Source organism: Fukomys damarensis, unplaced genomic scaffold (genome assembly GCF_012274545.1).
Source record: "Fukomys damarensis isolate Sample0158 unplaced genomic scaffold, DMR_v1.0_HiC HiC_scaffold_28, whole genome shotgun sequence".
In the NCBI taxonomy this organism is placed as follows: Eukaryota; Metazoa; Chordata; class Mammalia; order Rodentia; family Bathyergidae; genus Fukomys; species Fukomys damarensis.
This window is the reverse complement of record NW_022900940.1, coordinates 36,014,708-36,027,938: the sequence shown is the minus strand read 5'-3', so window position 1 is coordinate 36,027,938 and position 13,231 is coordinate 36,014,708. Positions and strand designations below refer to the sequence as shown.

At 44.9% G+C, this 13,231-nt stretch overlaps 1 protein-coding gene across 1 annotated transcript in view; it reads right to left on the bottom strand.

The window, feature by feature from the left end:
- The window catches only part of Rftn1 (raftlin, lipid raft linker 1), a 189,491-nt gene that overhangs the window by 49,920 nt on the left and 126,340 nt on the right, over nt 1–13,231 (bottom strand). The window contains exon 5 of the mRNA XM_010612786.3: nt 2,475–2,859. Coding sequence (XP_010611088.1) covers nt 2,475–2,859 — 385 coding nt within the window. The remainder of the gene's footprint in view (nt 1–2,474; nt 2,860–13,231) is intronic.

Below are 13,231 nucleotides of genomic sequence, written 5' to 3'. Positions count from 1 at the left end.
GTTTGCATGTGTTGGGGGTAATGGTGAGCAGACTCCCCAGGGAAGAGATTAGGACACAAGCTGGGGGTCAGGTGAAGGCCATGACCAACGGCAACAGGGCCCCCAAACAACAGGCCTTGCGGGAGGCCAAGGGCTAAGGCCATGACAAAACATTTACTGCACCGGGGCATGGAGGGGACTCTGTATCTGGGAGATCGGTGTCACAGCAGCATCTTCTGTGGAAGGGAGCAATGGAGATACCCGGAGAGCAGTCAGGACGGTGCTCCCAGGTCAGCACCCTCATGATCACCGTCCGTCCATCTCCATAGGCCTGCTTGTTTATCACCTGATAGGAAGTCCAAAGTCATTGATTCCCAGAAAGAAAGCTGACAGAGAGCTGCCTCAACTCAGAGCGCTGGAGCCTGGGTGGGCAGCTGTGCAAATGGAGAGAGGTCACTGCTACCCAGGGAGACTGCGGTTGGGGTGGCCAGGCCAAGATTCCTGTTCACTACAGCGGTGATGCCTCCATCAGCACCCATTAACTCATGATTCTCCTGCAGGACCGGGGTCTCTGGTACATGAGCATCTCTAGAACAAGGTCGTGGAAGGGCTATAAGCCAGGACACTCTACTGAACCCTGAGGGAGTCTCTGGGTGAGACTGCGCACTCACAGGGCAGCAGTTTCCCAGTTAATAACCTTGGTATCAGAAGGCAGAAAGTCTAGATGGCAAGCTTGAAGAAAGGTGGCTTCTGGAATAAAGGAGTATCTGCACCCTGCCAAGCAAGCCTCAGTATTCTTTCTCAAAGCCAGGGTTCCATGACAGGCGGAGCACAAGAACCAGGACCTCAGTGAGTGCCCAATGACAGCTGATTATACTGGCCAGTCAGTGGCACTCCTAAAGTCTATCTCACTGAACCTTCCTGCAGGAAATTACTGCTTTTCCCTGTGTAAGGCGGGAGTGTCTTGTCCAAGACTATTGCTTACTCAGAAGACAGCTGGGACATATAGAACCTGGATTCTTAACCACTGTGCTCTCTGCCGCCCCAGTTCCTGCTCCCCACCCCCTGCGTCTATGTCTGGCCTGACCCCTCCACCCCTTGTGCAGTCCTGGACTGCAGAGAAGGGCTCTTCAAAGTCCCATCCTCCTCCTCCTCAGGATTCAGGGCACATATCCAGCCTGCCCATGGGAAGACAGGGCTCCTGGATTAAGACCTGGACATTCAGGGGCCCGTGCCTGGTCTGATCACACAGTCAGGGGCTCTGAGGAGGAAGCAAAAGTCCACCTCAACTGACTGAAAAGCCACACAGAGGAAGAGCTCTCCTTCCATACTTATTTAAGAAGGATCCAGACCTTGATTCAACGACAGCCCAGAAGTGAGGCAGCTCCAATCTCCCCCTCTAAGCAACTTTGCACATAAGCTCCCAGAATTCACCATCCTGTAACTTTCTTCTCAAGAATCACTGTCTTGGTTCTCACCCACCTTCCAAAGGCCAGTAGAGGCCCCATTGCTAATGGAAGCACCTTGCTCTCAGGAAATGACTTGATGCTAGATTTCCTGGAGAAAGCGGAGAGAAGGGAGTGCTGGGAGAGGAGAATGAAGGCAAACTTGCTCCTTGGGCTTCAGGAGACCTCGCAGTCTACTGCACACGAAAGACCAAGGTGAGAGGCAAGGTGGATGGTGGGTCAGCCTACCTGTCAGAGCTGCCCCTTTCCAGCCAGGCCAAGATACTTCCTCTCTAAACCTCACATTACTCAGCTGGAAAAGTACGTGATAACAGAGCTCGCCCACACCATAAGGCTATACAGAGAATCATGAGATCAGTCATTTAAAAAGCTTATTGGCAAAGAGCCTAGTACTCAGGAAGTACTAATAAATGTTTGCTATTATTGTGCTGTTATTTGAAATCCTCAACCCAATGTGCTTACTCTAATGGCTGTTACAGTGTGATTAACACGATCACATACTGGCGGCCTCCCCTTGGCAGAGTGTTCTCTGCTCAGTGCTGATCTGTCAACTACGTGACCTCCCTGAAATCTGGTTGTTTACATCCTAGTGAGTTGAATCACAGTTTTCCTGCACAATTTGCCCTCAACTGCCTTTCCTGATTTCTTGTTTTAGGCAGATATTCTAAAGAGTAGAGCGTTCAATATCATGGGTGACCGGCCCACCAATACTTTCTGTTTGAGGGCAGGGTATTGAAAGGCCAGAGCCTCAAGGGCTGAAATAACTCACAGTGTAGAATCTACCTCAAAGTTAACATTTTGGAGCAATGCGAGTCAATTTCACATGGCTCTGCTCACCCTCGAAGTAACAGCTTCAGCACACACAATTGGGGGGGCCCAGATAACTGCTTGATAAAGTCTCTCTTCTTTGATGGACTGCTGTGTCTACACTCCAACTCCCTTTTTCTCTCCTAAGATGCCCTGGGGATTTCTGAAAAGTGTTTAGCCTCTCTTTAAGCGGGTCAAAGCTCCCAGGGCTGACATACTTACTTCCTGAGCACGGTTCTTCATGTACATCCAGTGGGTCGCCATCTGGTCCATCCAAGGTCGGGCTCACCTCCCTCACGGAGGCTTCACTACCCTCGCCCTCTGCCGAGGGTGAGCTGGGTTGCTCAGTGAGAGGAAGCTCCCCAGTGGGGCCTGGACTGGGCTTCAGGCTTTGGTCCATTCCCACAGGAGCAATGCTGACATCCCCAGCCCCTGGGTCCTCGTTCTCCAATGATGTGTGATCTCCATGTGCATTTTTCGCATCTCTGGCACCTGCAGCAGTGTTGGCAGGGGATGCCAGGGTGCTGCTGCCCACCAAGGTCACAGGGGAGTGGTACTGAGGTATAACACAGACGAACTTCAGGCCCCGACTTGCGGCCTCCTGGACCTGGGAGGCAAACAACATGAAGGGAACAGGTGAATGGGATGGTCTATCCAAGAAGCACATGCAACAGCCCAACACCTTCCTGAGGCTTCCCAGTGGCTGCAGAGGTGCCACGTCCCCGAGGCAGTGCCACTCTCTCATCCCAGCCCGATGGGACAGACTCAGTGTGCTTCACTGTGGTGTCCGATAGAAACACAAAGCAAGTGGCTATGAAGCGCTGAGATCACATCTCTTTAAAAAAAACACTGCATTAATTGCTACTGTTTTTTTTTTGTCATTTAAACAGGCTAGAAAAAGGTTATAAAAGGATAAGCACTAACAAATAGAGTTTGAAAGAGGAAGTTCATTATTTTAAAACAGTTTATTTTTTGTTATTTCTTTTTTCTGATGAATCGCCTACTTCCTGCCCACCAGGCTACTACATAAAAACAGTGTTTATAGATATATATATGAACTGCCAGATGGCATCTCACGACCCAAAGAGCTTCCTTTTTGACACAATAGTTCCGGCTGTGAAGGTCAAAGGTGGGGGAAAACCAACCTTGTGTGAAGGCTACTGGGCATCATGCTCCGTGGCAAGCCCAGGCCCGAGAGATCCCACCAAGGGGTCTACAGTGCACCCCTGGCTGACAGCCCTGGAAGCGCTCTCCCCACACAGCTGCCTCCATCTGGCATAGGGAGGCAGGGAGCAGTTCCTTCTCATCTCCCACGCCCACCACGTAGGGCCTGAAGGTCCACAAGGAGTCTCAGGACACTTAGACTCTGCCTCTTCTTAAAGAATAGCTCCAGGCCATTGCATTTAGTCATCAAAACTTTGAAAGAAAAACTAAAAGAGCCCAATAAAATTAACCAACAGCCAGACCAATCTGGCAGGCTACCGGGGACTTTCCCAGCAAGGATTCTTAAGTTAGACAAATAAGAAGGTAGAGACCTCTGAGGTAGAGACCTCTGAGCTGTCTAAGTCTTACTCACCAACCCCTAAATGGATGACCTCCACTTAGTGGCCAACCTTAAGGCTTCTGCAATAATCATCTGCTGTCACCAAGAATCAGGAAGAAAGGCTGCCCTGGCACTACCTTCAAAGGAGAAGCAGGCTTGGCAGCCCTCCACACACGAGCTGCCTTAATGCTAAGCACACTGCACACTCTAGAAAAAAATCTAGAGCAGCTACAAATGGATAGCCCAGTCTTTCTATAAAATCTAGACTGTACTAAACATACCAACAATAACAGTACTAACGCCATCCCATGTACCCCTATGACACACAGGACGCTGAACTAGAAATTTTACATAAACCGTCTTAATCCTTCACCAACTCTGAGAGGTATCATTATCTCCACAATGAGACCCAAGGGTATTAAAGTCACAAGCAAGCACTGAGAGGCAGAGTCAAAGACAGGCCTGGCCCAAGCCCAAATGGACACAAGTCCAAGTGGACACACTTTGAGGTATCAAATAGATACACATCCACCATCCATCCAGGGTCGGCCCAAATCACTCTTAAAACGTGAAAAAAGAGAAGAGAGAAAACCCTTAAAAGTTATCATTTTCATTCTGGCAATTCGTCTTTCACTTACTAATGTGTGAGTTGTCTATTTTAGAAATCGTTCTAAAAAAAATTTTAATAGCAGCCAGAGGCAACAATACTTTTAAAAAGTAGGGAGATAATTATAACAAAGAACCTTAGGTTAAGGAAAACCACTATTTACCAAAGCATGGCTCAGAGCTTCCTGGAAACATCGGCAAAGAGAGATGGGCAATGGATTTTATAGCCCTAACCGAAAGGCAGAAACAGCCTTGTGCTATCTCTTGGCTGCACTGCCCTCCCACAGAGGAAACAGCTGTGACAATGAAGCATTTTAGAAACTGGTTCCACTGAAGGCTCAACCTCAGGCCAGTCTCAACCACAGTCATGGCATGGCTGGCTTTGAAGGCTTTCAGAAAGCTGGGCCTAGAGTTCTGAAAGTGTCACTCACTGGCACAAGGGACTAAGCCTTCTGCCCTCAGTTATCTCTTCTATAAATTGAGTTGCACCTGAAGGTCAGCACACAAGAGAAGGTACCATGGCCAAGAGAGGTCTATGACCTCTGACAGTCTCCGGCTTCTGTGGCCCTGCAGACACTGCTGAGAGTCATGCAGAGAGGAGGGGTGAAGACTGGACACAGGGTATTAACTTAGCCCTCTCCTTCTCCCTGGGACTTGAAGAACCGGAAAGGATTAACCAGCACTCAGACTTCAGCTCTCTCCCCACCACAAACTAGACAATTAGTTTCTTTTGCCCAAATCCATCCCGTGGACCAAGGTTCTCAAAGTGTGATTCCCCAGACCAGCAGCATCATCAAGTATGCAAAGGAAAGGGAGAAGGGCAATCCATGTAAAATCAAGCAAGAATTACCCTGAGCAAAAGTTTCATGGTAAACAAAAAGCCTGTGTGCTAAAGAAACTTCTAGAAATGTTTCTAGAATGTAACACGAGAAGCCAGGAGCACCAAGAAATGAGACAGGACTAGAAATTATAAAGACTAGATCGCATGTCTTTGGACACCAAGTTAATAAAGGCTCTGACTTTACCCTGCAGGCCAGTATATCCCCAGATTTCTCACCCCTGTAACTCTAAGAGCAGAAAAGAGTGGCCCTGAGAGCAAAGCACAGCATTTATCTGAATACTCATTTTTTATCTTACACATCAATGAAAATTTTACGTCCTGCGCCATGGTGTCCCACAGTACCAAACCTTTTTAAGAGCTGCTAAAGTTAAATGCTCCGTCCATCCCAGGCCTTCCAGAGAAACTCATGCCTCAAGAAGAAGCATCTTTGTGCACAAATCTTTTTCTGCAGCTCTCCTTACTTCCACTGGGAGGATTCCTGAAAGAATTGATAGCCCAAGGTATATTAACTTTTCAAAGGCTTGGTGCAGGCTGCCAAAGTGTTTACCAGAAAGGGTGAGTAGTTCTTTTTAACCAGAAGACTGCATTTAAGTCCTATAAAGATCAATATATGGCTACACTCTAGGGGCTTTGACTCTCCTGCTTTTCTATTGTATCTTAGTGTACCTTTGAGTCCCTCTTTTCATACTGACTATATATACCTTCAGCTAAAACGAATCATGACTGTTGCTCAATCTTTCATTTATTTTCTCAGTCATAACTTCCACTGAAAAACTCTCCCAGTGCATTGAATGGTGGGCACCAGACGGTATCCGTCAGGGTTTATCCTCAGCCACCAGGTCTCTTCAACTCTCCTTGCCTCTTGGTGACTCTATCACATGGGTTTAGTCACTCATAATATGCTAATTATACCCAAATGTGGATGCATTGTCCTGACTTCCCCTGGAGGTTCAGACCTATATGGCCAATGGTCACAGCTGATTCACTGACTGAATCTGGAGTCACAGGTAGCTGCTTCTTCAGTTCGTTCCTTTCTCTTAATTCCATTAATCACACCCTGCCAGATTTATCCCGAAATGTTTCTGTAATCCCACCTTCACTCTTCACACACAGAAGGCGGCCTATGTCATCTGTTGCTGGACAAGACCAAGACTTCATGCCCCCACACCCCAACGGTCTTGAGAAGCCTGGGATGGCGCCAATGTGGAAGAACAAATCATGAACAGACAGGTCGCCTTAGCTCTGGAGTTCCCAAAGACGGTCACACATACGGCCGCAACTGTAATTAGTGAAGACAACAACTACAAATATTGCACAACTCTTCTACACAGAACACCCCCCTGCATTAGCTTGGCCTTCAAGACAGTACCTTACAGAAGAGAAAGCTGGCTAAGCGAAGGTTCCATGACTGGTCAAACTTCAGAGTAAATCAAAGGCAATGCCTAGAGCTGGCTCTGAGCATTCTAAGCCCAATCAGATGCTCCTCCAAAGACACCACTGCTTCCTCTTCACATTACGCATCTTCTGCCAAGGTGACCATTTAGATACCAGTGCAAACTAAAATATATTCTCATTTCTGCTGCCTTTAAGAACCATGCTGCCCCAAATACTTAAAGGAGCAGTAATTGGTTTAGGTATCAAGAGTTAAACAGAGCCACACTGATTAGCCCAAGACTTTATCTGATTACTCCACACTGTGTATGAATTCCATAGTAACTATAATAAGAATAGTACTGTTAAAGAGATCTTTTTAAAATTTAGTTATATAGGAAGTCTCAACTCATTGCAAAAAAATATCATCTTTGGTTATCTATTTAAGGAATTGCTTTTATTAAACACTAAGTTTACCCTGAGCGTCACTCAGGCAGTGCATTAGGTGTCATTTCAACCAGTTTGCAGGAGATACATTTGTACATCTGTCTGTTTTATACTATTTTTGCATACCTTGTATTTGGAATGTTTTATTCACCTTTGATGTTTGTTTCTAGTGAAATCTAATAATAAGCTCTAATTATTTTCTTTTACTGACTCATGTTGATTTGTGGAAAATAACCTATAATTTTGTGCTACTGTCTATAAAAACTCTTATCATAAGTACATTAGTTATAATTTTTATTCTCCTGAACTCAGTGATATTCTTTTACAGTACAATATGGACACATTTGGGACAATGAGACCGAATAGGAAGGAAGAGCCGAAAGATCCGCAAAAGAAAAAACAGAGAAAGGGAGAAGTAGCAACATATCAGGCAGAAAAAGTCTGTTATGAAATGAAAGACCAAAAAAAGTCTCCTTTTGGTCAGCTATTCATAATACAGAAGTGATATAACTTGAAAGAAGAAGTGACACTAAAAAACATCCAAAATTAGTCAATGATTCTAATAATTCTACAGGTGATGTTGATAAGAGTTGACCAATATCTAACAAGCAATCTTATAATTTAAAAAAAACAAGGAAAAATATTATTATAAAATATTCATGTACCTTCTGGACCAAACAATATGGAACTCATTTGTTATTTATTCAAAATGAGGAGGTTAAAAAAGCCACTAAAATTTTACATTAGGTCTCACAGACCAAATAACTGAAAAACACAGACTAGCAAAACACCAACCAGCACATCCACCATCAACATCTCCATCGTTGCATTTAGTGGGTAGACAGTTTATTGAAATTATACCAACCACAGAAAAAAGGGAAGGCCAACATGACAGTGTAAAGTGTGTTGTTCAAAGAAAGACAACAATGCAAAAAGAATTCAGGAAGAGACTAGATAGTACTGGCCAGACTGTAAGGATGTGTTAAGTACTGAACGTTTTAAGATGCACCATATACAGAAATTGAATAAATTTGATAAAACTGTCATTTTATATTTCCTTTTATCTTATAAAATTAACCAAAAAATGCAATTTTTGGTCAACCTGTAGTTAAATAATTGCACTCATGAGTGCTTAAAAAATGCTACGGCATTGGGAAATCCCAGAAAATCTAAGATGGACTGTCTGCCACTCTACTTTCAAAATGAGTATTATGTTGCTAAGGATACACACTATGTGCCACTATACCTATTTGTGTTTTAGAGTATATATAAATCAGTCTGAATGAAACTCATTAGGGAGAAACTAAGCATCGGCCGGAGTTAGTAAAAATGGAAGCTCAATGTAACATGGGCAAAGGAGCAGAAAGCTACTTGTCCACCAGTAGAACTTTCCACAGTTCATGGGTCAAAGGTCAGGCCAGTTTCAAGACTGCTTTGTCTAAATTTAATGAAGAAAATGCCACAGTTAAATTTATGTGTTGACTTGACTAAGCTATGGTGGCCAGTTGTTTAGAAAAACATTAAACATTGCTGTAAAAATTTTTTTAATAGGTAGGTATGATTGGTATCTACAATGAGTTGACTTTCCCCAAAACTGACATGGGCCTCATCCAATCAGATGAATGAGGTAAGTGTATATTCTCCAGATAAGAATGAGACAACTAGGACTTCATGTGGTATTGATGCCAGGTCCTGGGGCACCATCTTTAGAGAGTTTTCAGAGATCATTTTTGCCCAGGTAAAGGCAACTTACTGTAGGTTAAGGACAGCTGCTACATACCAGGTAAGGGAAGTTACATCTATAATTGGTAGTTATCATCTACATTTACAGGCAGTGTCTATCTTTATGATGAACTTAATGGAATTCTTATACCTAAGAGCTAATTAATACTGCTTTAAAAAAAATACAGAACTATGGTGTACTGGTCACACATGACTATTTAAATTTAATTCAAATTAAATAAAATTTAAAAATTCAATTCTTTAGTCATATGAATCACATTTCAGGTGCTCAGTACCCACGTAGGGCTAATGACCACCCTACTGGACAGTGCAGATACTGAACATTTCTGTCTTCAAATAAAGTTCTGTTGAGCAGTGGTGCTCTAGAGCATGATAAGTCACATAGAATGGAAAAGAGAAAGATAACCTTTGACAGTCATTTCAGAGGCATATAAAAGGAGGTAAAACTCACAACCCAAAATGACAGGCATCCGAAATACACCCCACAACACACCACTGCCCACTCTGTCCCTCCTCGTAACACATGGGCCACCACTGGCGATCATGACACACACACAGAGCCCACCAAGACATGTACTATATGTCAAGCACAGGCACAAAAATGCTTTTGTGGGTTATCCAGTTACATGTGAGTCTTTGCGGTGAATATTTTATCATACACACGCAGCCCTTCCCATCTTTTGTCACCTAAATTCTTGTACAGCTTTCTGAAAAAGAAGGCTCAAAAATAACACATTTCAGCTCACATCTGAAGCTGCCTTTCATTTTTCTGTGTCAACACTTAGCTTCAGGAATTAAAAGCTTTGCCAAGCATTGCTGGGTGTTTAGCTCTGCTACAAGGCCATGAGGAAAGAACATATATACCTTATGATGGTGGTGTTTTCTCTTTTGGTGACCAAAAATGTTCAGAATGAACCATGGACTACAAGCCTGAAGACCTAACGCTCTGGATCAGTTCTGCCCCTTACTAGCTATGTTACTAGTCAAATCACTTGATTTACCTGGGCTTCAATTTCCTTCTTTGTACAAGGGGACTAATAACAAATTCATTCAATCACTCATTCATTCATTCCATTAACACCTACTGAAAGCTACCATGCGGGGTACCAGGTTCTGTGGAAATAGCCATAAACTAGGGAAAAACACACTCTCCCTGCCATGCTGGATTTAAATGACTTGATTTAAATGAAGAAGTAACTGAGACACTGAAGAGAGTTTTGTTCCATCCTTTTCAAATTGTCTACACTCAGTTTGAGGGGCCACTGTTGTCCTCAGAAGGGCTGGGGATTAAGAGAAAGGCTATCCCTTTATTCTTCTCTTCTTCTAAGAGTGATTTGATAAGTATGAGCAAAGCTGTTAGAACTTAGCAAGCTACAGATTCCCTTAAAAACCAAAGAAGAACTGGGGTCCAGCATTCTAGTGAAAACAGAATGGTTTTATCCTTTGGTAGCTCTGTTCAGGGCAGGCATTTCTGATAAAGGGAGCTCCCCATGGCTGCATCATCTGTGTTAGCTGACTCCGTTGTTTCACTTACAACTGACAAAGAATAGAATGCACTGGGGGTTAGAAGTCTACCGAGAACTAAAAGAACTAAGCAGGCACTTCTAAACTCCTACTTCCCAGGGTTTTTAACAAGCCTTTAGAGCCTCCCCAGAAACAACCCACCAGGAGATCCCAATCCCATGTCCCAAGTCTAAATCAGACACAAAAGGGAGGTGAAGAAAGGAAGACCCTCCTGTGAAGAAACACCCAACAGTTACTGTCAACCATGTGACAGGCAGGGCGAGGCCAGAGCTGGACTGGGGGAGCCCTAGAACAAGCATCCCCAGCGGGGTCAGGAATCTTTCTCCGTGTTTTTTTTTTCTTGCCTCTCTTTATTTGTTGATAACATTTTTTCTTATCTAGGACCAAATTTTTTCAAGTAGCAGAAAATGACCATCACTAACTTTGGAGTTCTTCTGCTAACAGCTTAGTCACTGGAGACAGAAAGTCCCAACTTCCTAGTTACAGCAAGAGATACCAGGGAAGGGCTCTCTGATTGGCCCAGCTCAGCACAGGTGCCCACTTCAGGACCAATTGGCTCTGGCCACAGTACAGCATGGTTCCCATGGAAATCATACAGCTGGACTGTGGGAACAAAGTAGCTCTCGGAAGAATTACTTCAAGGCAAACAAAATAAATTCTTGTCATAAATAACCCACATAAAATAAAAAGCTATCAGACAAACATTACATAAGGCACAAGGCAAACAAAACTAACTCTTAAATCTGCATTTCTTAAAACACTGATACATTTTGGTCAAAAACGGTTTCTATATAAGTGCTCTAGGTTAGTCAGTCTGCACAGACTCAGCACTTATCTATTTCATAATAGTTATCTTTGTGTACCTTCTTTAGGTCTGCTCACAACTGTTTACTACGAACACTTTCTGGGGCTAGTGCTGTAGCTCAGAGGTAGAGCGCATTGGAATCATTGTCCAACCTGCAACCATTCTACTGCACCGAGTTTGCCATAAGGAGTGCTCAGCCAGGCTAGGAGGGGCCCGATGCAAAAAGCCAGCATGCTGGAGCAGATAGGCGTCACCTCTGGCTAATTCTCACTAGCCCAGCCAATCCTTGATCTCCCTCAATTTATACCCCTCGCCCTATTTTTTTTTTTATACTGGGGATCAAACTCAGGACCTTGCCCTTGCGAGGCAGGTGCAGCCCCACTGAGCTAAACATCCAGCCCATTCACCAGATTTCCAGATTTTAGCATGGTGTGGTTGCCTAACCTCAGACAGGATCCTGGAGTGAAACAGTGCCGTAGTCCAGGAGAACTGCCATCCTCCAGGTAGGAGCACTGAAAACGGGAAATGGCAGGAGGATCTGCTACTCTAACCAAAACTGCCAGACCCCCAGGCCTCTATTAAATTTTAGTGCACACTCACAAAGTAAATGGATAAAGCAAACCTCAAAACATTTTGTTAGCAAAGCATTTAAACAGTCTTTATCAGTGTTCCACGGGGGTCAATGAATGCAGGCCAGACTTCAGTTTATTAGTTTTGTGGCTGCCTAAATCCACGGTTGGTAAAAGAACCTTACCACAGGTGAAATCTGTGCACCCAGGAACAATATGGGGGAAGGATTCCCATAGGGAACAAGGCTAGCAAAAGCGAAGAGGTGAGAAAGTACCTGAAGTTATGCAGCGAAGAACACACATGTGGTGTACCTGCACGGAAAATCTGTAACATTTACTGAGAGCTTATTATATGCCCAACATGGATTTGCATGGATGCACTAATCTAATTCGTGTAAGACTCATAGTAGGTATCCCTTTGTAACTCTCATGTTATAGACTAGAAAACTGAGGCACAGAGAAGCTGGGGCAATCTGTCCCAGAGCATACAACTAGTAAAGGGTAAGCGGGACAACCTAGGCAGCCTGGCTCCAGAGCCCACCTTTCCACCTATGATGCTGCTCAGCATTTATATTCACTGTGATACGTCCTCTACCCCACGGTGTACTGTCAGATACTGGGGCCAGGTCTTGAAGAAGTCAGGAATGTTCGGATTCTGGACTTTTTATTCAGTGAGACGCCACCATGAACTGTGAACAACAGCAACCAGCCTAAGGAAAAGGAGTCTGGCCATGGGATGTGGATTGGAGGTGGTGGGGGATAGGAAGACCAGGGAGCAGGCAGGAGGCAAAGAGCACGGCTGCAGGCCCGGAAGTCACTGCAGAGTGCCTGGGAGAGGTCATAACAGCCTACGCTTGCCATGGGAAAGGATATGAGCAGTAGGTGGGAGACCAAAAAGGAGAGACTGTAGTCTGCTGGCTAACAGTTGCTAAACCACTGGACTCTACTATGCTAAACAACTTCAAAGGAAGACAGTTTTTTTTTTTTTTTAAAGCAAAAAAGGTGAAACAATGAATAGTGATGTTAAGCTGACAGGCATGAGCTGTGATTGCCCAAGCAAATGGTCACCTACCTCAACACAATCAGCAGGGAGGACCCAGAGAGCTGCTTTCAAAGATACACAGATGACTGCTCTTATTTTTCCCTCCCCAGCACATGGTCTGCGGCTTCCATCTCTCTCCTGCTGGGACACCCCTGGGCTTTCCCCACCTGCCCAGCAACACAGGTCATGCCCCTCCACCTCTCTGGGGCCCTGAGGAAGACTCACGGTGCTCCACCTAGACTGCTGCCACCCAGCGGGCCCACACTTTCTCCCCACCCCCCAGCCAGCTATTTTGTGCTTCCCCCATGGTCTTCTCCCCTTTCCTTCACCCCCTGCCCAAATCCCAATTCCCCTTTGCTTTTTCCGAGATGATCTGAAGAGGAAATCAAGGCTAGCCTCTGAGAAGCCCCAGCCCCGTGTCTTCTGGGCACCGGCAGACACATCCTCTCTGCCCCCAACATCAGTGAGGCCTGGCCAAGGCTGAACCC